Source organism: Elaeis guineensis, chromosome 10 (genome assembly GCF_000442705.2).
Source record: "Elaeis guineensis isolate ETL-2024a chromosome 10, EG11, whole genome shotgun sequence".
NCBI classification, from domain to species: Eukaryota; Viridiplantae; Streptophyta; class Magnoliopsida; order Arecales; family Arecaceae; genus Elaeis; species Elaeis guineensis.
The window spans coordinates 77,709,538-77,737,034 of NC_026002.2; the positions used below are offsets into that span (position 1 = coordinate 77,709,538).

Below are 27,497 nucleotides of genomic sequence, written 5' to 3' on the forward strand. Positions count from 1 at the left end.
GTAGCGGTTCCTGTACGAAGGGCGGCTGGTCGTTATACCCTTCGTAGGGCAGCACCAAGGAGCCATTATTGTTAAGGACTTTTTCTATTTTTTGGCCTAACTGCTTGCCGAGCTTTTGGAATTGCCTTTTGAAGTCGACCTCATGGACGGTACCAGCCTCGAAGAGCAGAGGAGATCGATGTCTGAGGGTTGAGTCATGGCCCGATTGTGGGCTTGGGGATCATCACCGGACTGGCTGCTGGGCCCTAGGATGACTCTGATGAGTCAGCCTCCTCTTCGAACTTCGAGAAGGCACCAGCGGCTCTAGTTGAGGTGATGGTTACGGAGCTGTAATTGAAGCAAGATTCTGTGGAGGCACCACTATGGAAGGCACAAGCGGCACCATCGAGGGGGGTGCAGGGATAGCCTGGGGAGGCTGTAGTGCTGCTTGGAAGGGTGCGAGAAAGGTATGGACCGCCTGAATTGCGGTCGTCAGATGTTGAACTTGCTGAGAGAGCTGATCAAATTGGTCAGTCGTGATGGATGTCGGAAAGATTTGTTGAGCCGATGGGGGGACTTCTGATGCCAGTGGTTGAACTTGATTATCGATTTGGCTGGCCACCTGTCAGGAAGCAGTGGCATTGAAAAGTGGAAAGATGTCCGTCTTGGAGCCATGAATACGAATTCAAAACCCTTCCTTTATCTGTTGATGCTCAAATCGGTTGAGGCCAGAAGATGGACACTTGAGGTCAGACATTAGATGCCTGGTCCTAGTGTAGAGATGCTGGCACTAGAGAGACCTGCAAAATAAGTCCCAAACCAAAGGTTGTGGCTTCGGCGATGACTCTTCGACACTTAAATCAGAAAAACAGAGAACAAGGAAGCAGCAACGAGTTTTTTTAGAAGGATTTGATTTGACTTACCTGGATCCTCGGAGCTCTGGTTGTTTATATAGAAGAATATTGGACAGCTGGTTGCATAGCTGTGTGATCATGCGATTTCGAGATTGTCGGACTGTTGAAATTGCCATAGTGGGTGAGATAATTCGGCCTTTGACTGTTCCCACGAGATTAGGAGAGACTGTTACGCCGGATAATTATTTGTTCGGGATAGACAGCTGTCACATGCAATGAAGGGATTAGTCGGTTGAGGTAGCTCATGCATAGGTCGAACTTTGCGGATGCCTCAGCTCAGCAAAAAGACTGACTCTTCAGCTCATACGATAATCAGCGGTCGTGTTGACGATTTGAGAGCCTGAAATGCTCTGCGATGACATGCTGAGGTGCTTATGGTATCCACCATAACAACATCCATTTGAGACTAAGAACACAATCCCACGAGATAACAGAAACGGAGAATCTTTTAACGTCACTGAGAATGAAATCGAACCTACTATCGCACCAACCAATAAGGATTCCACCAGCGGTGCCAGTTGCATTCTTTGAAACCCATTTATTTATTTTTCCCCTTGAGATGGAGCGCAGTAAAGCAATGGAGCAGTTGTCCACTTTAGTTTCCTGTAGCCCAACCACAAAGCAGTCATTCACGGATAGAAAGTCTTTAACGATAGTCTCTTAGTAAGTTCCCCAAGACCTCTAATATTCCAGCTTATGAGGGCCATAATGGTGGGACCAACACTTCAAAATCGAGAGAAAAAACACCATAGGCCAATGGATAGAGCACAACTGCAGATAAGAGAGACCAGATTCATGCTCATATAATTCACAAACCAACACATTAACAGCTTCCCCACCAGGCCTATCATGGTCCAACAATAGTAGCCAAAACAAAAAATGCCAGCAAAGGAAAGCCATTCAAACGAGTGACTGAGGCAGCCAGAAGGCACAGAAAAGACATCAAATATAGAAGAACTATAGGCCCGGCCATTGAACAAACAGACACCAAGAACAGACCAAAACACAAAGGAGGTAACCAAACTTCTCAGACTTCTCAGACAGAGCATTGTCCTGCTTTAGAAGCCTCGAGCTTGTGGATAGTTTTGATGAACAGGCTTGCATCATCATTCGAAAGCTTGACACCAGATTTACGAGCCCAATCGATAATCTGATTTGAGTCGATCGAATGAAGCAGCAGTTCATGAGATGTCGGAGGAGCGGGGACCTTCTTGTCCTTGACAGACTTCTCCAAATTAGATGCAGAGGTAGCCGGGGTGTCGCAGAGATTCTTCTTCTTCCGGGAAGACAGAAGGTTAACAGTGGCAACCTTTATCCCCTGGAGAGCCTTTTTTTGCTGTCCTTTCCGAATACCAACTGATGCACCTTCAGACGTGGCCGAAGCAGGAGCTGGGGGTGCCTCATCCACACCCACAAACGCTGCACCAAAGACCTGGGAGACATGAGAGAGGAAATGAGGGTGCGACCCAAAAGCATTGGGAACACACGGACCGGATAGGGACCACCTACGTTTTATGAAAGCCGCGGAGGACGGGCGAGGGGCGATAACGTCCGCAGAGTCCAAATGTTTAAGCTCCATAATTTGGTTTCTGAGCGGTGCTCCAGCAAGGATAGAGACCTCGGCTGCCAAGCTAAAAGGGTCCGATCGGTGACTAGGCGGAAGACTAGGGGATCTGATCCAAGTTGGAGACGCGGGGATTGTCAGGCTGTTAGAGAGATCAGAATTGAATTCAAAATATTTGCTTCTCTCGATCGGCAGGGTTCTGACCCTCCTGGCGATGGTGTCACTTCCAGCATACCCCCGCCGTCAGGAGAGACAGGAGGCATTAATGGCGAAAACTCGAACCGGTTGACTTGGCTCGACTCGCCCTTCTCCCAGCAATGGACCAGGCGGGGTGACTCAGGGTTAGGTGGAGCAGGGGCTTCTCGCCAGCGATTGGGACCAGTACAGTGGCTGGAGCATCCCCTGAGTCGGGGGCATCAGTTGCTGCTCCACTGTTCCCTCCCGAGGAGTTCTCCCCGTCGTCCGCAGTACCTGTTCGAAGATGAAGCTCAAAATCCGTAGGTAAGTCATTGAGGAACAGTTGATCTTCATAGTCCTGCATGAAAGGGAGGTCCGAGGGAGGGGGAGTCCCACGATTAAACTCAAGGATTTCAACCTCCACCACGTAAACCAAATCGCCATAGAAAACTTCAATGGCCTCCGGAATGTCATGCAATCTCTCCACTCTTCATGACTTTGTTGTCTGCTATATTCTTCAGGAGCACTGAATCAGCTCACAGAGAACCTGGCTTGCGAGTGGATAAAAGACAATATCCGAGTCAACTGTGTTGCTCCAGGTTCCATCCGGACCCCACTCGCACAGCCTGTAAGGAACGACCCTTTCTCATTGTTGTCTGAATCTTTTCTTCGAAAAAAGAAAAAAAATGTCCTCCATCAAAAAAAAAAAAAAAAGAAGCATCACTTGGTAATTATGGCTAGCACCCATCATTTGATGGGTAAGTACACATTTAAGTGTAGCATACCTATTGCATTTTTTAAATATCTACAAAGCCATGCAGAGTGGAGAGGGGGGCTTCAGAAGACCCCTAAGTCAAGCAAATCCATGCTATTAGAGACGATCGTCATGTCTGTAGGGGAAAAGGGAAAAAAAGTATAACAATCACTAGCTACTTGTGTAGGCATTTTTGTAACGACAGTGGAAAGTTCCGTGTTTGTGTCGTCTATGTCAATAGCATTATATTATAGTGATATTGATCTTTCTAAGAATTTTGTAGCGGGTACCATACAATGATTGTGACTTTGGTTTATATATCTTCATGATGGTAGAAGTTATTGGTTGGACTAGATCCATCAGCTAAGCAGCAGACCAGTCCAACCATGAAGAGACCCACACAAGAGGGGAAAAAAAAAAAGAGCAATGCACGCCCTGTTGTGCATGTGCTTTTGTGGTTGGACAGGTCCACCGCTCAGCTGGTAGACCTGGTCCAACCAATAGTTTCACCAATGGCAGGGGAAGCAAAAGGTGCCACTGAGAGTTGGATTCTACTCTCCCCCGTTGGACTCCTTCCATGCTACTTCTAAAAAGAACAGAAAAGAAATAGGAAAAACAAGATGGGTAACCAGTTGATCTGATAAATATGACCTAGAAGTTTGAGTTTAGTATGAATCAACACTACAAATTTTAATGTACAAGGCTCGCTTTAAGCTGATCGATTGTCATATCCTGCATCGTAGATCTTTTCGGCAAGACAAAAAAGAAAATGCTACTCCCTAGTTTTCCTATAGTGCGAGGACGTCAAGTGGCCCTATAGGGCTACAACATCATTTAGCAACTAAAAATGGATAAGAAATTTGCAGTGGCTACAGTTGTTGCAATCAAGCCTCATGTAATTTGCGCTGCATCTTTCACCAACACAAACAGTACATGCGGTAAGTTGTCAGGCTAAATTTCTGCTAAAATCTCTCATCCTTTGCATTTGTACAGAAGTCTCTCGCATACCCATGGAGCATTTTGGAGAACTAGAGGAGGTGGCATCTCTTATGTCGTTCCTATGCCTACGTGCTACTTCCTATATCATGGGTCAAGTTATTTGTGTTGACGGAGGTCGGTCTTTGAGTGGCTTCTAAGAACAAAAACAACTCTACTGTGAAGTTCATGTTCTCAATCCTCAACTAGTAATTCTATCCAGTTCCTCTAATGGCCTAGAGTGGTGATGCCTGGGATAGGTTACCAGAAAGCTTTCTCTAGTCATGGTGGTGGAGAGAGACCAGGCAATTACTAGAGCCTTGAGAAAAAGAGCAAGAGTGAAGACATTTGCTGCTTGTTATGAATTGATGGATTCATATAAATTAGAGCATCGATGGCTCCGGCCAAAATGCTCATATTTAAGTTGTGATATTGATTTTATTTGCACCAGGCCTTTCCCCTCATTTATGAAGCTTGTCGTTTGAAGTTTGGTATTATTTCCAAATTCTATAATGCTAGAAACAACTCTTGGAATCTCAAGGTCAGCTCAACTCTTTCCCCCTGCTAACCAAGTTGAGTCAAACCTTCTCAAAACATTTCTTGCTGGGTTTTATTTTGAAGTGGGGCAAGACTCCATCTATTGGCAATTAACTGCAAATGGAGATTTCTCCTCCTCCTCTCTCTATTGCTTTCTTAACTCAAGAGGTGTGAGGTGGGATCTTGCCTCCAAACTTTAAAAAATCAAAGCTCCACTAAAGTATAAGTGCTGCCTTTGGCTTTGCCTCCTCAACAAGATTAATACTAGAGATATCCTATTTTAGAAAATCGGTAAATATCTGGATGGTTGTATCTTTTGTGCGAACCCTTCAGAAATGCAAGGATCAGCTGATCAGATTTACTTGATTAGGTCAAATAGACTCTCTCTTTACTTCTCTTCTTATATTACCCAAGTATGAGCTACGAAGGGGCTCTAACCTAACTATAGCTCATCAAGCTTTTTCACAAGAGAGAGAAGAAGAGGATATATAGAAATTGTGAACCTTCTACCTGTTACCACTTCTTGCACCAAATCAAGCATGAATTATGAAGGGGTTTCAACTCAACTATAATTCATCAAGTCTCTTGGCAAGAGAGAAGGAAAGGAGAAAGATTCTAAATATTAAAAATATGAAAAGAATAAAAAAAAAAATTAGCTTCTAACTATGGTCTAGCTTCATCGCAAATCCTAGAAGAATTGCTTAACAAGACAAGATACATTTAGAAGCTATAAAATCGATTAAAACATATAAAAGAAACTTTACACTATTTACTGAAATTTAATATTGTAGAAAATTAAATGTATGCAACAATAAAATAAGAATAAAAAGAGCAAGAAAATTAAACTATCCTATGTGCTGAAATTAAACTTGAAGAAATTAACTTGCATAAGCAAAAAATAATGAAATATTAAAACAAAAATTCATTGTAGAAATTTAAACCTTGTTACTACAATATACTCCAAACTCCTAAGTCATTAACAGGGCTTAGAGTTGAATTCAAAATAAAAATTAAAATAAAAAGAAGAAAAAATCTAACTAGAATCTCCTCTCACAGTCTTCTTCTACAGAACTATCTCCCCTTTTGATTCTCACACCTCCCCTTGGCTGACTCTCCGTCTTGTGTGTTGGAAGGATGGAAGAAAGTGAAAACAAGGTGGCTAAAAAACCTAAAAACGAGATGAAGGCCTCTATAAAAGCTATGGTATAAAGAGAGAGATGATCTCAATAGGGAGGTATAAAGGCCTTTTTATAAATGTTAGGAGAGAGGAGGTTTTGTATTTTTTTCCATGTGGGACTAATGAAATGAGATATGATGTTAAGGCCCTAAGAGATGAATGGTTGAAAGGAAAAGGTAAGGGAGGAAGGAGGGGCTAGGATTATTGGAGGCGTGATGCTAGAGTTTGCTCCAAAAATGACTTCTGTGCTATCCTTGTTTCCATGTGTGATAGCCACGTAAAGCCTCTCAACCACACCCCACATACAGCACTCGTTACATGCCTATTTTCGCATACAAACCTTCATTCTTGTGCACACTTGCTTATGTGTCCAATTGCCATTTGATGTGCCCAAGTCCTGTCAGCATCCAGTGCCCCATCGTGTTCCCGAGTCTGCTTCACCATCAGCTCACACGCATCAACTCCCCTCCATGCGATCCCAGTCTATCACGTGGACCAAGTCCAAGCTCATGGGCCCTACCTCTTTAATGCTCATATCCAGAGCCCACTTCTTTCAAAGAAGTCCTTCCTCTTTTTATGCTAATGCCGTGCATATCCCTTGCTTTATTTTTATATGAGTTTTCTACATGTGCAACGCCCTTTTGTGCTTGTGTCACACCCATGTCTATCCCACGTGTCGTATACCATACCGCGTTCACATGAGTCCTCTCCCATATTTACTCTTGGCTTGATCCGAAACTCAGACTCGGACACGGGCTTCGAGTCGGATCTTTCACAAATAATGAACTCAGGTTTTCCAACCAATGATCTCTAAAAATTAACAAGAGAAGTATCAAATTCACAATAAAATAGATTAATTAATGTAAGTATTGATACTTCTAATATAAATTTAGCATATCTATCAGCCGCATGCGTCCGCGCGGGTCTGTTGGGCTATGCCTAGCTGCGGGCCGTGGTCTGCTACAGGCTCCTCCTATAGGCCTTCTTCACATGGGCTTCCTTCCTGGGCTTCTTCTTGATGTAGTTTTACTTATGGGCTCCTTGTGGGTCAAATTCAAGACAGTTTTCTCAACAATTCTCCATCTCGACTCGATATTCGATCTCCATTGAAACTTGAGAGCTTTCTAGATGATCTCGCCTCGCCCCCATGCCTTGGGGCATATGCCTGCTGATCATGGATGGGCAAACATAGGAGTCAAGCCAAACCACTCGATCATATACTGTGCTCCACTTGACCTGAGATCTGCTCGAGGTAGCCTCTTATGGCAATAAAAATTTCACCCTACGACATCGTCTATCATTTTTTGAGTCTCGCTTCTCGTACCCGATCTACCTACACCTGGAGATCTACCTCGCACTAGACTTCCACTGGCTTCTGAAGCTTTATTTTGCACTCAGCTCCCTACCAAGAGGTAGTATCCACCATACTTTCTTTCCCTTAACACAATCCTATTGCCGTGCAAAATCTTTAGGATTCCTCCATCAGTTCTTGACCTGTAGCTAGTCGAATTCAATCTACTCAGTGAGATCAAATTTCTTATGAAACTGGATATATATCAGACCTCATCTAATTTTTTGACTGTTCCACCATATACTTTCATGATGACGGTCTCGATGTCCTTAATCACACAATTTGATCCATCTGACAAGTGAACAGTATCCTCACTATTCTTCAAGAAGTCAAATAGCTCCTCTTTACAATAGACATGATGCGAACATACAAAATCCAAAATCCATTGATGAAAAGAAATAAATACCTCCTCTGAAACCATGAGTACACAATCATCGATTCATCTGTGTCGCTACCTTGGACTACTACTGCTGTAGCCTTCATCCGATCTCTGAGTTGCAGGCAATCTTTGATACGATGCTTGATAGGATCGTGATGTTGTCGTTAGGACACCATGATTATCAAATTAATTTTGATTTTTAAAAATTAAAAATATTAGAGAGTAGTGAGTTGGATTGAATCCACAGAGAAGGCAGTATTTTGATTTAAAATCTTTGATTTTATAAAAAAATAAAATTTAAAAAAAAATAATTTAAGTCAAAAAATAAAAATTAAAAGTATAAAAAATAAATTGAATACTAAGATCTACTATTTAGATCCTAGCTTCTACTTACAATAAAAATAAATAATAAAAATTTAAAGTGTATAAAATAAATTGATACTAAGATCTACTAACTAGATCCTAGCATCTACTTGCAATAAAAATAAAGAGCAAAAATTTAAAAATATAATAAAATAAATTTAATATTAATTAAAATTAAAATTAAATTATAAAAAATTTTAAAAAATAATAAAATAAAATAAAACTATAACAAAGATCTGAAGTTGATCGGCACAGTGACCTCTCCTTCTTTCTTCATACTCCGTGGAGCGAACCGACTTCTTTTCTTCTTCTCCTTGGGTCTCTAAATTTTTTTAATTTTTTTCTCTATTTTTTTATTTTTTTACTGATTTTTTCTATTTTTTTCTCTTATTCACAGACCTCCTATTTATAGATGAATTTTTCATCTTTCTTTGATAGCAAAAGGAGTCCTAAAATCCTTAAAATTTGTATTATAATCATCTCATTTTATTCTGGCTATTGGATCTTCATTGGACCGCCCAAATCAGATCAAAAAAATCATGTTTAAATCCTTCTCTTGATCGAGAACTTCATCAGCCATTCGATCATGCATCGATGGAATTTGGGCTGTTGATCAGTGCTCCACTCTGTCTATTCTCAGTCGGGATGAACACCAGCCATCAGATCAAGCTTCAGATCGAGTTTTGACTATCGGATAATGCTCAAATTTCTTTCTTTTGGTTTAGTCCTCAGCCAACAATCAATAGCAACCATTCGATCTCGTTCGGGATTGATTTGGACCATCAGATCATGAAAAATCTCTTTCGTCCGCTGTAGACCGCATCGTGGACCACGAGAGTTCCTGTGGACCACGTCCTTAAATCTGTAGATTGGGCGAACGGTCCATCGTGCACCGAAAGCTATTTTAAATATTTTTTGATGTATTTTAGCTTAATTTTTTATTCAAATTTGTACCTAAAAAATGAGAAAAAATATGAATTAAATTACTCATTAATTTTCCATTATTTTGGTGGTTAAATTACTCAATTAACTTGACATCTATTTTTCATAAATATGCTCTAATTTCATATTTTTTAAAATTATTTATTTTTATAAAAAAATTAATTTATTTATGAAATAAGATTTTTAGAAGATGTTAGCATCATAAATTATCAAAAATATCTAAAATAAATATAAAAATATAGGACTTATCACACCCCCCAACTTGAACTTTGCTCGTCTTTGAGTAAAAAAAAAAATTAGAATTAAGCATCGTTTAACTTAGAGTTTTAAAATTTACTAGATAATTTTTAAAAAAAACAATTGATATTTAGTAGAGTGTGAGTGAGGTATGTCATTGGGGTATTAATACTAATCAATATGAGAGTTAAACAAGAACATTAAATTTTTTCTGAACTTTTTTTAAATTATCTCTATCTTTATCTCTAAATCATTAACCTTCATATGGATAAGTATATTGTTACTTCTATCCTTCATTTATTGATATATATATATATATATATATATATATATATATATATATATATATATATATATATATTTTAACATTGTACTGCTATTGAGTGTCTTAATCTCTTAAACTTTCTGTTTGACCCATGTAGTGAGTTTTCAGCCAATGACTTCCGAACTAGATGGCTTTAGGGCACTAAGTATGGAATACCTCTCGAACTTACTTACTCGAATCAAATAAGCTACGAGTTAAAACTAGCTTTACAACAAAGCTTCTATGCCCTTCATACCTTTTGATATGAAACTCAATGCTTGCCTAGGCAAAGAGGCCCGGTTACTGAGCATGAAGTACTTGAATTTTTTTTTCTTATTTTTTTTATATGAAAAAATGTATAGTTACCCTACACAAGCCCATAGGAAGTAAACTCTTCTTTGATGCTGGTAAAAAATTTAGAAATGCTCAAGAAAAACTATTTAAGTTTTAAATTTAAATCTTTATTAAATTTTTTTAATACTTGATCCCTTAATATCTCACCAACTTTCTGGTTTGTACATCAATTTTTTTAAAAAAATACTTGGTTTAACTCAATTCTTAAGTATAATCAGGTGCTTAAATGTTAAATATTAACTTACTTGAGGACTTTAAAAATTTAAAAGTTTTTATTATTCTTTCCCCAACTTAATCGACATTGTCCTCAATGGAGTAAGAAAAATAAAGGGTGCATACAAGGAGAAAAAAAAAGAGAGATATCACCTGATCCAGAAGTCTTTTCAAAATTAGTTCTTTTCCTAACTTAGCTAATATTGTCTTCAAATCCCTACAAAAGATACTAAGCAAGACTCAATTAATCTAAACAAAATGTAAAAGAAAGCAAAAGCTGAGTTGCCTTTCAGAAAGTGCTAAGTTTACCATTTTCAGCCAGACCATACCGATTCTTCCTCACTTACCCCATGTTGAATATTGGATTGACAAATTCTAATGGGTAGGGTGGGTGAGGTGAATCAACTATTTCTTTAAATAGGATATTCACCTCTTAGACTTGAATTTTTTCAATGGATTCATCCAGAAAATCATCTTTTATTAATTTAAAGGAGGAATCGATTTCAACTATTTCATCTATCAAATCAATTACCGAATTGTTTTCCTCCTTCTGAGTATATTCTGAGGCATTAAAAATATTAATTTTCACCTTTTGATCCCCAAAAAAAATATCCATGGCTTCTATTTTAAAATTGATATTGGCATTAGCAGTGGCCAGGAATGGACGACCTAAATTATGAGATTTTGATTCAGCTCCTGGGATGGTTCCATATCAAGTATGAGAAAGTCTATTGAAAAATAACATTAATTTACTCTAACTAAGAGATCCTCAATTAGACCATGTGGCATCTTTACAGATCTATCAACTAGTTTCAAAATAACTGATATGGGTTTCAATTCTCCTATCTCAAATTTTTTATAGACCGAGGTTGGAAGTAGGTTGACACTAACTCTTAAGTTTAATAAGGCTCGGTCAAAGGTGATGCCTCTTATAACACATGAAATCAAAGGAGCATCAAGATTTTTCATTTTCTGAGTTAATGGATTCAACAAGACTGTACTAACATCCTCAAACAGCATAATTCTCTTCATGGTTCATGACTCACGTTTTTGGGTGCAAAGTTCCTTAAGAAATTTAGCATAAGTCAGGACATATTGAATTACATGGAGGAGGGGTAGATTAATGTGAACTTGCTTAAACAACTCCATTAGTTCCTCATTGTATGCTCCTTGCTTTTTACAGAAAGAATTGACTTCTAGGGCTAAAGAGAATGGGACTCTTGGTTTATATGTCTCGAGTAACTCATCCGCTCTCTTCTTTTCTTTATCTTTTTCACTCAGATCATTATCAATTTCGGGCTCAGGTTCTTCTATTAGATTATTCTCAGTACTAACCTCTTCTTTCAAATTCTTATTTTGGCTAGCATCAGTACTAGCCTCTCTCACCTAATCTTGATATGGGTCCTTAGGAATCCTACCACTTCTAAGCTCAATAATTGTGTTGGCATTCTCAAATTAAGGATTCTTAGGGGGAGTATTGAATTGATGACTAGATCCAGATAGTTGGTGAGTGGATGGATTGTTCCTGGGATTTGGTATCGGTTGGCTTGATAATTGATCTGATTCTCTCCTCATGGTAGACCCAGCTAACTGTCCTATTTGTGCTTCTAGCCTATCGATAGATTGCTGTTGGATCATAATCAATTGTTAGAGTTGGCTAAATCTATCGTCGGCTAGATTGGTCTGTTGAGGAGGTGGATATGATCGTTGATTGTGATATGATGGTTGGGTAGGTTGACTAGACTGACATCTATTATAGGCATAATTTTGGTATTGGGGTCTATTCTGAAAGTTTTGCATAGAAAGAATTTGGGTCTGGGTCTAAGTCTATTGGAGTCTCCAAGAAAAATTAGGGTAGTTCTTTCAACCTGAATTATATGTGTTTGAGAATGGGTCATTGATAGGCTTGAAGTAATCTTGGATAGCTTGAACTTGTTCTTAGATGAAAGGTGAAAACTATGTAGCCGTGGGACATTCACTCACATGATGGGCTAGGCTAGTACAGATGGAATAAATCTTCTGATAATTGAGAGATAGTGTGTATAGCACAGGAGATTGTTGACCTAGGGCTAGGAACTGATCTAATCTCTGAGTAAGAAGATCGACTTTATCTAGTTTTTGAGCTATTAGGTTCAAGTCAGCCTTAGAACTAGAGTCTGTTTGTTTGGTCTCAAAAATTTTATCCACTTTTAGTGAGGGATCAAGCTTTCATAGAAAAATAATGAAGCATGGTTGATCGAATTTTCACTCAAGATTTCAAACAAAGTATAGGCTTCATCTTCACTCTTACTTATAAATGTACATCCATAAGATGCATCTACCATCTATCTATACTGGTTACCTAAACCCTCGTAGAAAGCTTGAATAATTTGCCACTTAGACTATGATGTGGGCATTTTCTAAGAAGTTCATTAAGTCTCTCCCATGACTCGTGAATTTGTTACCCTGGAAGCTGAGCATATCCAGTGATGGCTCACCTCATGGTGTTGGTTCGACTTATGGGATAGCATTTCTTAAAAAACTCCTGCTGCATTTCATCCCAAGTTTGGATTGGTCTTCCTATTGTGTGCCAAGCCAGTACTTGGCTTTATCCTTAAGTGAGAAGGAGAATAGGGTTAGTCTAAGTACATCATTAGTAAAATTTTGAATCTTCATCATAGAATAGATTTCTAAGAATTCATCTAGATGCTTGTAAGGATCTTCATTGGTGTTTCCATAGAAAGATGGGAGCATCTGGATTATGGTCGACTTGATCTTATAATGGCTTGCAGGGATATCAGGTAAGTGGATACAAGTCGATGGGTTATAGATGGAAGGAATAAAATATTTCTTCATCTGCCTAGGTGGTTCTCTAGGATTTTCAGTCATTTGATTTTCAAGTTTAACATGAATCAGCCATTCAATTTCAGAATTAGATTCAACTAGGTCAAGGTAAAGAGATCTCCTACTGTGTATGTACTAGTGCAAACCCTAATATGTGTGGTTTGGATTTTTTTTCTTTTTTTTTAAGTAAAAGGAGCAAAGAAAGAAAAAAAGGAAGAAAGAGAGAGATTCTATAGGTGAGAATCTTAAGACAGCTCTAGACCTAAAGATGATAGATGAGAATAATTAGTTATGGTTAAGTGTTAATTGCAATCAAGTTAGCAAGCATTAAACCTAGACACCTATGGGTTTCTTAGATCTAACAATTCAATGTAGAGTGGCTCGGCCTAGATGTAAGTTGGGTCTATTCTCACTTTCTTAAACTAGCCAAGTAAGAGGTGGAGTCATGGGGGTCCCCCTATTGCTTGTCTTAGACACCAATTGGATTGGCCAGGTAAGCTAATAGAACCATTTAAATAACCATGAGTCTACTTAGGCTTAATCTTTGTAACCTCTCATCTTAGACACCAGTTTTAGGGACGAGTTCAAATTTACTTTGCACTTGACTTCACCACAATACTCAAACTGAACTCAATTGATCCTAGGAGCCAACGTCTACTTAATTTTAATTAGGCTAGGGTTAATGCGGGATACTGGTTGGTAGTTTTTTGGGCCAAAAAAGGATGATTATCAGATTGATAGGGTCATGATATTGTCGTTAGGACACCATGATTATCAAATTAATTTTAATTTTTAAAAATAAAAAATATATAGAAAGTAGTAAGTCAGATCGAATCTAGAGAGAAGACAGTATTTTGATTTGAAATCTTTGATTTTATAAAAAAAATAAAAAAAATAATTTAAGTCAAAAAATAGAAATTAAAAGCATAAAAAATAAATCAAATACTAAGATCTACTATTTAAATTCTAGCTTCTACTTACAATAAAAATAAATAATAAAAATTTAAAATGTATAAAATAAATTGATACTAAAATCTACTAACTAGATCCTAGCATCTACTTGCAATAAAAATAAAAAATAAAAATTTAAAAGTATAATAAAATAAATTTTATATTAATTAAAATTAAAATTTAATTATAAAAATTTAAAAAAATAATAACATAAAATAAAATTATAACAAAGATCTGAAGTTGATCGATGCAGCTTTGTCGGAAAGATGGTTGACAATTTCTCCTTCTTTTTTCATACTTCATGGAGTGAACCAGCTTCTCTTCTTCTTCTCCTTGGGTTTCTAAATTTTTTTAATTTTTTTTAATTTTTTTTAATTTTTTTACTGATTTTTTCTATTTTTTTTTTCTTTATTCTCGGATCTCCTATTTGTAGATGAATTTTTCACCTTTTTTTGGTAGCAAAAAGAGTCCTAAAATTTTTAAAATTCATATTATACCCGTATCATTTTATTCTGACCGTTGGATCTTCATTGGACTACCCAGATCTGAACAAAAAAATCTTGTTTAAATCCTTCTCTCGATCAAAAACTCTGTCAGCCGTTCGATCGCACGTCAAATGAAATTGGGGCTGTTGATCAGCGTTCCACTCTTCTTATTCTCAGTCAGGATGAACACCAACCGTCGGATCAAGCTTCAGATCGAGTTTTGACCGTCGAATCATGCTCAGATTTCCTTCTTCTGGTTTAGTTCTCAATCGACAGCAGCCGTTCGATCTCGTTCGAGATTGATTTGAACCGTCGAATCATGAAAAATCTCTTCCACCCATTGTAGATCGCATTGTGGATCGTGAGAGTTTTGTGGACCACACCCTTGAATCAGTGGACCGAGCGGTCGATCCATCGTGCATCGAAGGCTATTTTAAATATTTTTGAGATATTTTGGCTTGAATTTTGTTCTGATTTTATGTCTGAAAAATAAGAAAAAATATAAATTAAATTACTCATTAATTTTTTATTATTTTGATGCTTAAATTGCTCAATTAACTTGATATCTATTTTTCATAAATATGCTCTAATTTTATATTTTTAAAATTATTTATTTTTATAAAAAAATCTAATTTATTTATGAAATTAAAATTTTTAGAAGATGTTAGCATAATAAATTATCAAAAATATCTAAAATAAATATAAAAATATATGACTTATCAATGCTCCAACTCGTCACACCGATAACATCTGATCTTGCTTATGTCCCTCATCTTGGATTTAGACCGCCCACCTTACGATCCCCTTCCACTTCATCTTCTGCCACCACCACCTCCAAACACCATCATAGCCTATCGCCACCTAAACTTAAGGCTCAGTACTTCCATCTTAGAATCTCATTTTGGAATAGAGCAGAAGTTACCTCTTCCTTCTTGATGGTGTCCTTTTCCACTAGAAGAGTAGTCACCAAAGACTCAAAAGAAGAGAGAAATGATGAAAGCAAGACTAATGCCCTAATCTTCTCCTCAAGTTTCTCACCAATGCTGAGGAGGTTGATAAGAAATTTCTTAAAGTTGCTGAGATGCTCCTACACGCTCTATCTCTCAGTTATCCACTGCTAATAGAGCTGCTTTCAAAAAAAGAGAGCATTGACGAGTGACTTCACTATGTGTATCTCCTTGAGCTTCGACTACATCATCATCAAAAAAGTCTCACCAAGTATATGGATCACTATGTCATCTGTTAGGTATAAGCAGATCGTACTCACCATCTGTATCTGGAGTCGCCTCTAATCTTGCACCTCTATGGTCATCGACTTTTCCTCACACATGAAAGCATCGATCAATCTCTATTGGATGAGCACGTCCTTCACTCTCGCTTGCCATAAGGAGAAATTACTCTTTCCATCAAATTTATTGATCTCCACCTTGATTGAGCCTGTCTTCTTTATCTTCTTTGATCATGATCAACACCACTGTAATCTGGTGCTCTCCTATGATTTGGCTCTCTCTGATAATCTGGCTCTAATACCAATTATTATAATCAGAGCTGTTCTGATACCAATTGTTGTCGTAGCATCACTTGCTCTGGTACCACCTCTTGAGAAGATCCCTCGTGCAGAATATGGATCTTCCAAGTTCAGGATTGGTTTCCAAGTCCATGATCGATATGTCGGTGACGATGTCGATACAATAAAAAAAATAAAATAAAATAAAATAAGAAACATAATCAAATATGTGGATTAGCCAAAGGCTCACCTCAATGGGGTATGCAAGCTTCAATATGAGAAAAGAAAAAATTTACAAAAAGAGATCACACCCTCAACTCTCGTACATCAATCCCTCTCTCTCAATAAGAAGCACTCTCCCTCACAAAGCTCTCTCTAGGAGATCCTCTGAAGCGATCGTTGTCTGCTGTCTGATAGTCTGCTTGAAACCTCCTACTCCTGCTCTCTACCGGTGTGTCTTCAAGGTCTGCAGCCACAGGTCTCTAGGCTGCTACCACATGTTCTACCAACCACGTCGTTCTGTGCTGCCCACAGGGCCTCTTAAAGGCCTCAGACCAAGTCCCAATCCAAGTACAAACAGGTTTAAGGCTTTTGTTAGGACTCTAAGAACCTTCTTGGTCGTCTGATTTTAGTGCGCAAGCATCCCAAGCAATCCAATTGTGCCTGCGAGCTCTCTCTATTGTCAGATCGTGCTTCCGCATGAAGTTCAGTGCAAAATAATGCCCAAGAACCCCTGGATGTGTGGTGAACCATGCGAAATGCATGTGGACCCTTAATTAAGCAGTCCACGGGTAGCCTGTGGACCATGTAATCCCTCATAGACTGCACCAAAATAGGCACATGGACCGCGTGGGCCGCATGGACCGCACCCCACTCCCTTGTGGATCGTGCCATTCTGTAGATCACGGTGGACCACCTACGTGTAGGCTGTGTGCACGCTTGGGCTTGCCGCATGCATCCACATGGGTCTGTTAGGCCGTGCCTAGCTACGGGTCATGGCCTACTATAGGCTCCTCTTGTGGGCCTTATTCACATGGGCTTCCTTCTTGGGCTTCTCCTTGCTGTGGTTTCACCTATGGGCTCCTGGTGGGTTGAATTTGAGATGTTTTGCTCAACAATATCATGGACATTAGACGTTAGGAGGTTTGGCCATGTATCTTTAGGAGTGTGGCAGTGCACAGCAATGTATGCACAGTCTATGAATATTGTCAAGTGGTATGGCCATTGATGGAAAGGCACAGGAGCTTGTGGGGGAGCTGGGATAGCAGAACCCAAAAAGGCTTGGATGTGTACGATCGCTTGTAGCTTCGACAACCTGCAAGGGCATGCTCGCTTGGTGGTTTAGCTAGGTGGCACTAAAGATAGGTTTGCCTAATCCTCATGCATAGCAATAGCATTGCATAGTCATGTTGTGTGGATTGGTCTGTGTAGTATTGAAGGGCAGCATGGTGGCTTGTGGATCAATAGCACAGTGGTTATGTCATAGCATAAAAGTATGTCAAGGATTAAGACATCTTGGATGAGTAGTAATTGGGTTAAGGGGCAAAGCCTTAAAGTTGGCACAGAGGTGCTGAGTTGTAGAGCACTCTTAGGAAGAGTCTATATTATGGCACGAAAGTATGCATTAACAATGCAGTTGATCCGAGGGATCGGGTTGCTTGGGGCACTCAAGGGTGTCATATGTGTTTAGTACAACAAAGTTGGTAGGAAGGAGCATAGAGGTGCATGCTTGGCTATGTGGCTGGACTGCTACGTGCTTGCTGTATATTGAGGGCAGGACTCAGGAGGGCTGATCTTGGTATGTGGCATGCTAGAGCACCGCACGGGTATTTGGATAAAAAAACATTTATCCCACGATAGTTGGTATCAGAGCAAAAGGTTGGCTAAGTTGATGGTCGACATTGTGCTTGATGTTAGCTTCTGGAACATGCAGTATCAAGTTGCATGCATTTGGCTGCAGATGCGAGGGTATCCAAAGCAGTGATGAGATCCAAAGATATTGAAGTCTAGTTTTAGAGTAGCTAGATGTCTGAGTCTATTGTGGGGGTCAATGACTCAGAGTGGGAGAGCATGTTGCAGGGTAATATGCTCAATGTTGAATGATTAAGGTTGCTCATCGATGGCATGAGTGGATAGAAGCCTATGAATGTGAAGGACTATCAGTTCGTAGCTGAAGAAAGGATTTTAGGTGAAGAGGGCTCATGAATGCTGAAGCACTTGGGCTGCATGCAAAGTTGCAAGGCAGAGCATCTCGAGGGACTAGAAACTCTAAGGAGGTAGAGCTGGGCAAATGGACTATTGTTCTAGGGTGTGTTTTCAATGCAGGGAAAGATGTAGCATCTGAATTTTAAAATGCAAACTAAGGTGAAAACTTGGAGAGTCGAGGGACTCAGTTGCATAAAGATGTGGGGAACATTGAAAAAAGCCATCTCTTGTGTGAACAATTGTAAAGCTAAAGCACTTGAATGGAAAAATAAAAAAAAAATCAAACTTAATGGAACTACGCTCAAGGTGAAGGTGTTGGAAAGCTGAGGTACTAGAGACAGATATTTGGCTGAGAGTGCTTACTCGCTGCACTAGCATGTGATGTTATGTTGCAGGGGCAAAAGCACGAGGACAATTCAGAGTTGGCCAAGGTGGGCGTGTTGCTGTCATGCTGTGAGGCACTGTAAGACTCAGATGTCAGATGCAAGAGGGTGCCGAGGCACTGGAGTTACAAAATTAAGGTAGGCCAATGGGGTAGCCTTGCGTTGGTACTACAGACTCAGGGTGAAGATACAAGAAGCAGTCGGGATAGGCTGAAGATCGCAGGAAACAACATGGACAAATATGGTCCTACAAAGGCAAATATTGGGAGCTCAGAGTAAAGATAGCTATGTTGAGGGACTTGAGCAAAGGTAGAAGTGGCCCTGATCAGATATCAAGGTCCCGCTTGGTGGCATCTATGGGTCTGCATTGGTATGGGATGGTGCAGAGTTATAAAGGTGACTTGTTTGTACTTGGCATTGGTGCAATGTGTAGGGTCCAAAGGCATGGTGCTGAGCAGAAAAGGCTGGAATTATCACAGGTTGCAAGGGGGATACATAGCAAGGCTAGGCATTTGGAGATGAGTTGCTAGAGAGGACTTATGGAGGGCTGCTCGTAGATCCAGATGGACAGGAGTCAAGCCTTAGATGCAGTCCAAGGAGTGCTATTTTGTGTTACTAGCAATGGATTTTGCTTTGGTAGAAGCAATGGCCACTTTTAGATTGGGACAATCAAAAGTTAAGCCTTGGAAGAGTCCGAGGAGTGCCACGAAGTTTCAGTTGAAGTTGATGGTCAGAGGACCGCAAGAAGCACAAAGGATGCAGTGGCCGTTCTCAGATTGAGGCAATCGAGAGTTAAACCTTGAAAGAGTTCGAGGAGTGCCATGCAGTTGAAGGGTCAGAAGACCATAGCAAAATGACAGAAGCAGAGGCTGACGTCAGGTTTGGAGCAATTTGGGTTTCATGGAAGAGTCATGTGGTGTGGATGATGGATTCTCAATGATGGAGAAAGGATCAATGACATCAAGGCCGTGGGGCTCTGACTTGAGGAACCATGATTGTAGTGGTTGCAATGAAAGTTGGTCATGGTGATGAATGTTCAAACAGTGGTTTGGACGTCGATGAGGGCATCAACAGCTTGAGTGGGAGAGAATTATCATGGGCTTAGCCACAGGCATGTCACAAGGGGTATCGACGTGGGCGTGGCATGGTGCTGTGAAGGATTTGGTATGGGCTTGATACTTTGGAACCCCCAGGATGGAGTTTAGGTGGATGCCTTGTTGGTTCGAGATGCATGATATTTGGCATAGCGATGGACCATCAAGTTATGTGTGGATACTAAAGGATTCTTCTTGGTTTAAGGAGGAGTGTAGAGCTTTGGCCATATCTCCAACTCCCTTAGACCCATAGGAGATGGGTCCACTGTGGCATGATTACGGGGCAATAGTGGTGCCATGCCCAAATGGTCTCATGTGGAGGCATTTGGGGCAACGCTAGTTAGACGAGCTAGCCACATTGTGCAGGGAGAGGGATATCTGGGCGATCAATCCTCGAGGAGTTGTCCGAGCTACTCTATGCATTTTTGATCTCTGTAGTAGAGTCAAGAGGTGATAAAGGACTTGTCGAGCAAGGGTATGGCCAACCTAAAATAAGCAAGTCTCATGAACATTATGGGGTGATGTCTTATGGGGATCCACGGGAGCTAGTCAGTCATGGAGTTCAAGTAGGGCTTATGGAATATCAGTCGAAGTATGTGCCTTAGAGCTAGGCCAAGGATCAGGGATGGCTAAGAGGGTCATGCCGAGGAGAAAACAGCTTGATGCAAGGATCAGCCGGTCGAATAGATTTACTTGATGGGTAGACTTGGATGCCTGCATCATGGATATTATATGTTCAACGGTATGGCCATGTACCTTCAGGAGTGTGGCAGTGCAGGTGATGTGTGAGCAGGCCATGAACATTGCCAAGTGATATGGCCATTGATGGAAAGGCATGTCTAAGATGCAAGATTAGGATTGTGGCACAGAAGCTTATGGGAGAGCTGGGATAGTGAAACCTGAGAGGGCTCGGACGTGTATGATCGCTTGTAGCTTCGAGGAGCTGCAAGGGTGTGCCAGCTTGGTAGTTTAGCTGGGCGATAGTACTAAAGATGGATTTGCCTGAGCCTCATAGATAGCAATGGCATTGCATGATCGTACTGTGTAGATTTGGTCTGTGTGGTACTGAAGGGTAGCGTGATGGCTTGCAGATCAGTAGCACAGTGGTTATGTCATGTTATGGAATTATACCGAGGATCAAGATATCTTGGGTAAGCAGTACTTGGCTTAAGGGGCAAGTCTTAAAGTTGGCACAGAGGTGCCGAGCTGCGGAGCACTCTTGAGAAGAGTTTATGTTATGGCACGGAGGTACGCATGAGCACTACAGTTGATCCAAGAGGTTGGGCTGCTTGCGGGCACTCGAAGATGTCTCATATATTCAATGCAATAGAGTTCCTAGGCAGGGGTATACGAGTGCATGCTTGGCTATGTGGCTGGACTGTTGCGTGCTTATTGTATGTCCAAAGAAAAGACTCAGAAGGGTTGGTCTTGCTGTGTGGTATTTCGGAGCACCGCATGGATGTTTGCATAAAAAGACACTCACCCAGTGACACCATGGCACACAAGCGGCACGACAGCATGAGACTTAGGGGCCTTCATCGAGTAGAGGAGCACAGCACGTTCACCGTGAGCCTATGGGTGCACCGTAGCTATGCGATAGGTCCGTTGTGGCAGCTACACCCCCTCCTATCCCAATGGGGTATTCAGCCAAAACCCATTTGGGGGTTTTAAAGCATCAAGGAGCATTACAAATGCAGAAAGCCAGTATACAAATCACGCTTGCATGAGTCTTCGGACTTGACCAACATGGATGACCACCCAATGCATAAGACTCGCATCCAGGACAATCCGATCGTGCATCTAATGTGAAGGGGCCGAGGGCTCCAACATGCCGTGCATGGCCGGTGCGAGGGGCTGACGGCACACGAGTAGCACGGCAACATGAGGACGATAATTTATAACTCAACCTCTGAAGTCGATCTACAAAAAATTCAACAAGTTTGAACGTGACATAAATGGATTTGGATCATAAACAGATCAACCCATTTAAATCTATTTATTAAATATGCTGGACTCAGGTTTAATATATTTTGATCATTTAATAATTAGGTTGAATCATAAGCCAATCCATTTAATCCATTTAAGATTTTTTTTAAATCTTTTTAAAATCTTCTTAATCTATTTCTATCCTCTTTAATCCGACCAATTTAACATGTTTAATATATTTAAATCTATTTAATTCACTAAAAATTAACTTAATATGTGTAATCCATTTAATCTAACTTAATCTATTTAATAAATAGATTATATAAATTGAATTGAATTATCTGATTAATAAATAAATTGAATTTAAGTTTATATTTTTAAATTTTTCAATAAAAAAAAAAAAAAGAAAAGCTCTAGGTTGATAAATTTTTGAACTAATCCTTATCATTCTGATGCGTATGTGCTCCAAACCGATCAGACTGCCACTCGCACGTCCACTTGTCAAAGCATGCGTATGATGACCAAACTGGAAGCTCCAGTACCATGTGAGCCAACTCGCACGTCCACTTATCAAAGCATCGGGAGGGGGAAGTATGCTTACCATCCCAAGTGGTTCCGTTTACGACATGACCTGACACGAAGGTTATGCGATGGCATAAGTTTACTCACCTTGTGTTTTTTTTTTTTTTTTTAAGATAAAACTCACTTTGTGTTCTTTAAGTGAAAAAATAATATGTCTGGTGTTGAGCTTCTTAAGATGCCTACATCCAGGTCTGTATGATCGGATTGCTTTGTGGTTTTATTTCCTTCTTTGTATTATCTGATGATTGTGGCCCTTGTTTGGTTGAAATTGATTTATAATTGCGATGATGAGGATATTCATGGTGACTGGTTAGCATCTTTGATGTGGTTCTAGCTTCAATTAACAATTGCCTTTGATTTAGTGATCATGGCTAGCAATTGGCCCTTCCATTTTGTTTCTTTTTTTTTTTTTTCGTGTTATTATTTGATCTTGCCCCTATTTTGTTGTGGATGTGGTTTGTGAGAGGATGGGGACTGCTTCCATTCTTCAATTTTCTTCTAATTTATCCTTTCCCTTTTATGTTATGCAATGATCATGAGGTTAGTGGGCCTTACTTGGTTCATTGAGGCTGGTGACTGTTGTGGTACTTTAAATTTTCTCCTATATTACCTCAAAAAAAAAAAAAAAAAAAAAAAAAAAAAAAAAAAAAAAAATATATATATATATATATATATATATATATATATATATATATATATATATCCTATAATTTTTAGCAATATCTTGTATTAACAATCTTGTTTGTTGGTTGTGATTTATATATACGTAATATAAAATGTTTGTGCAAATATTTTTTTTTTAACTTTAATATATATTGTCCGAGTCATATCAGTGATAAAGAGCGTGAATGTCTACGATAAGAGGTAGCGGAAGGGAGGTTGGATCTCATTTCCATCACAAAATTCTTAGACAATGCCTTTTCTTCCTATTTTAGTTTAATAAAATTTTGCTCAAGACCACATCGTGCTAGGATCAGGGGATATTAAGGAGTGGGAAGCAAGGTTGCTAATTTTTAAACAATCCTACCTTTCTGTAATCAATCATTTTCACAATTGATGTAAAGGCAGTTCTGCCTAAACGACAAAAAATAAAACTTATATATCTTATCCATCCAACAAATTACCATCGTCAGAAAATTAGCCTTCCAACTTATCCATCTACCCAAACACCCAAATAAGTCTTATTCTTCCTCACTTATTCGGATATTCTTTTATCACTCTAAATTTTATTCCATGATCAAACACTGTTTTCTCCTTTAATTTATATCCACAAATAATATAAGTCCAACTATTGATGAGCCTACAAATATCTGGTACACTACAAATATCTGGTAGACCGATGGTGCCGGCATGTTTTCCTACAGAAATTTTCTGTGGAAGAGACTAAAAGAAGTCTTTTTTTCTTATTTTCAGTGAACAAATGTAGCTTTTGAGCATCTAGTGTTGCCATGCTTTCTCCAGTGAATTTTTTCAGGTAAAAGACTAAATGAAGTGTATGGTTGTAAACACAACAAAGTTAGGAAACCAAAGTTTTACGTTCTGAATATAATTTTCCACTCAGAAAACAATATGAAACTTTTCTTTTTGAGGAAAAATTGAGTCATGAGGCTAGCTCCTATTAATATAGAGCCTTGCGTGCGCTCAAACGTAATAGAGGAGGAACGGGTTTCTAATAGAAAGAGAGAAGACAGCCATGCAGGACGCAGACAGTACCGGGGCCAACAGCAGGGCAAAGAAATGGTCCCTCGATGGAACTACAGCTTTGGTCACTGGGGGCACCAAAGGAATCGGGTAAGGAATCTGCTAACTTACTCCATCCACATCATTTGCCACCCCCTGTTATTTTCTTTCAATTTTCATCCAAATTTCCAAACTGTATGATCTTTGCTAATGACTTAAAATGGTTTTGCCTGCTTGTTAAGTATGTGGATCATGAAGTTAAGAAAAAAAGAGATCGTTAAATATGTTTAAGCTAGGTTTAGTTTGTCCATCAGTTAAGAAGAAAAGTTCGTAATACATATGTTAGATTAAAGAACTAGAAAGCTAAATACACTAATCCTTTCTTCCTATTGTTGTGAGATATTGGCACATTCATTTTTTATATCATTTTATATAATTTTCTCGTTCGTTGCCTTACGATTTATCACGCTACTTTCTCATTAGAAGAAGTCTTTTTAGATTTTTAAAAAGGTTATAGTGCAATTGTTTTCTTAGAAAAAGAAAGCTTGAAGTGGGTGAAACTCCGAGATAAATTAGGACACAGAGCATGTATATTCTGGTCATGAATAAAAAATGAACAAAAAATGAGACTGAATGGATCAAAAAAATAACTGGAAATTAATTAAGTACTAAAACGGACAGCAAAAATTCCTAATCTTGCTGGCCTATACCATCTAGATAAAGTAGATGTCTGATACACTAACTTCAATGATCAGGGTATTACTTCTTTCTTTCTTTCTTTCTTTTTTTTTTTTTTTTTCTCCAGATGTATCAAGGTATTACTTGTTGATACTATTTGTTTGCCAAGAAGTATAGATTAATGATGTCAGGCATAGTCTATAGCTTAGAATTATATCTTTTTCTCGGAAAACAGAATGTGTAACATATGAAAGGATTATGGTTGCTTTTCCAAATATAAGTTTTTCTCTTCTCTTACTATCGGAAATTCCATGTTTAAAATTGTGGTTCACATCATAATTTCTACACTTCTCTGAAGTTTGAACTTCCCGAAATTCTAATGTTTTAAACCCGGTCTCTTTAAACTCATATAGTGATAGAGATATTCTCGTTTCTCCAGTTTGCAGGTAGTTTAGAAACAAGACTATATTAGGAACCCAGGATTGCCAGTTTAGCACTATAAAATCTTTTCTCATTTATACGAGTGCACCTGATGGTGGTTTACACCTCCATGACTGCTCATCAAAGAAGATCCTACTGAGGTCATGAAGTTGCTTGACATTGTTTTGACCGATGTAAATGTGTGATCTTCTGATAACATTCCAGGCATGCCATAGTCGAAGAATTAGCTGGATTTGGAGCAATTGTACATACATGTTCGAGGAATGAAGCAGAGCTCAACAAATGCCTGGAACGGTGGAAAAGTCTGAACATTCATGTCACCGGATCAGTTTGCGATGTCTCAAAGTCAGCCGAAAGAGAGAAACTAATGGAGGGTGTCCGTTCCATTTTCCTGGGGAAGCTCAATATCCTTGTAAGTTTGGAGCAATATTAAACTAAATCTCGTTTTAAAGATCAATACCGGAATACAGAAACAGGCCAAAGATGGAATTGTTAAAAACAGCCCAACAGTTAATGATCTCTAAAACCTGCAACAAATCTCATGTGACACAAATAATGCTCATCAAACTTGTTTCATACTAAACTGTTGTAGCATTTGATGGAGTCACGAGGCTATCCAGGGTGTTGCACATCCTGCATGTATGAGCTGCTCTGTTCCTCTTCCATTTAGGTAGGCCACGGCTCTGATGAGGAGCCTCCTAGCGTCTATTGTTTCTGTGCCTGTAAATTTTCTTTTCATCAATTTCCACCTGCTCCAACTTAACCATTCCTTGATACCTGCTCTTCGAGCCTACATCCGTCGCTGACAACCTAGAAGGTACGAGTTCAACCTAAATCCTGTCTTAAATAATTAAGTTCGTGTCTTAAATAATTAGAAGGTAGCTGTTCCTTTTCGCGTTCCCACAACTGACTGCTTAGTCTACTTTACTGGAGTATGAATCCATTCATCCACGTAACAAAGTTGTGGTTTCCCCACGTAGGTTAACAATGCAGGGACATGCATTCTGAAGTCAGCTGTGGATTCCACTGCTGAAGAGTATTCCTTCCTCATGGCTACCAACTTGGAATCAGCTTTCCATCTGAGCCAACTAGCTCACCCTCTTCTGAAGGCATCGGGGGCAGGCAGCATCGTCTTCATCTCTTCAATCGCAGGGGCACGAGCCATACCAAATTTTTCCATTTATTCAGCAACCAGTGGTAATCTATTGAAGGCTCATGTTATCCAGCATAGGCAATCAATCACTGTGCAGGGACCGCTTACTTTTGATGGCTTTCTTATCTGCTATATTCTTCAGGAGCACTGAATTATCAGCTTACAAAGAACCTGGCTTGTGAGTGGATAAAAGACGATATCCGAGTCAACTGTGTTGCTCCAGGGACCATCCGGACCCCACTCACAGAGCCTGTAAGGGCCCTTTTTCCATTGTTGCCTGAATCTTTACTTCGAAAAAGGATAAAAAATGTCTTCCATCCAAAAAAAAAAAAAAAACATCACTTGATGGGTAATTATGGGTATCGCCCATCACTTGATGGGTAATTATGGGTATCCCCCATCACTTGATGGGTGAGTTGACATTTATTATTATTATAAAAATTTATTTTGATTTGATTATTAAAATGATATTACAATAATATTATATGTAATCGAATCTGGCTATGCTTTGTCAATTTTAACTATCAATATCAAGATTGATCGTTAGAAATAATTTAGCTCATCAAAACAAAATAAGAAAAAGAAAAGCATGAAAGATTCAGTATAATACATCCATGCCAATTAACCATACCTATTTATAGAAATAAAATAAAAATCTAATAAATAAATAAAAGGCATCAATATCATTTAATTAAACCTATCAGTAAAAATAAAATAGATATCTAGTAGATAAATAAAAGATATCCATGCCAATTTACCATACTTGCTAATCACAATAAAATAGGCATCTTCAATAACAGGTGTTATTGAAAATGAAAGGTCAAAGACAATAAAGAGATGAGGAGGTTTTTTCTTTTCTCTCCAATTTACTAACTAGAGATATTTTTATCTCAAAATAACTTCAGTACATCACCAATATCCAGTGATGCATTATCACCTAAGGTTAATGTAGTGATAGCATCACTGCATAATACAGTGATGCTATTACCGAATTTATTATCGAATTTTTTATCATTAAATAAAATTTTGTAATACTAAATAAAATGATCATATCACCTCACTTACATCACTTGGGTGATGTGAAATATCATCCCTTACCAAACAGCATCTAAGAGTTGGATTCTATTCTCACCATTGGGCTTCTCCCATGCTAGCTCTAAAAAGAATAGAAAGAACAGGAAAAATAAGATGGCTAACCAGTTGGTATTGATCTAATAAATATGACCTAGAAGGTTGAGTCTAATAACATATCTTGTATGGTTAAAATACATGATCCAATTGAGATTGTTTCACAGCTGTGCACTCATGAATGTATAAGGCATGGCCTCCAGTCCTTGCACCCATGCTAAGTTATTGCTTGGACCCTCTT

At 39.0% G+C, this 27,497-nt stretch overlaps 1 protein-coding gene and 1 pseudogene across 3 annotated transcripts in view; both read left to right on the top strand.

Moving 5' to 3' along the window:
• LOC105052199 (noroxomaritidine/norcraugsodine reductase-like) overlaps positions 1-27,497 on the top strand; it is a 61,679-nt pseudogene that overhangs the window by 32,586 nt on the left and 1,596 nt on the right.
• The window catches only part of LOC140850788 (noroxomaritidine/norcraugsodine reductase-like), an 82,376-nt gene continuing 78,599 nt past the window's right edge, over positions 23,721-27,497 (top strand). Inside the window, exons 1-4 of one of the 3 annotated variants that reach the window (XM_073244124.1) lie at positions 23,721-23,967; positions 25,180-25,387; positions 25,956-26,172; positions 26,271-26,380. In XM_073244124.1, the coding sequence (XP_073100225.1) occupies positions 23,870-23,967; positions 25,180-25,387; positions 25,956-26,172; positions 26,271-26,380 (633 nt within the window). In that variant the 5' untranslated portion in view covers positions 23,721-23,869. The remainder of the gene's footprint in view (positions 23,968-25,179; positions 25,388-25,955; positions 26,173-26,270; positions 26,381-27,497) is intronic. The other 2 variants (XM_073244125.1, XM_073244123.1) reach the window with 2 other exon arrangements.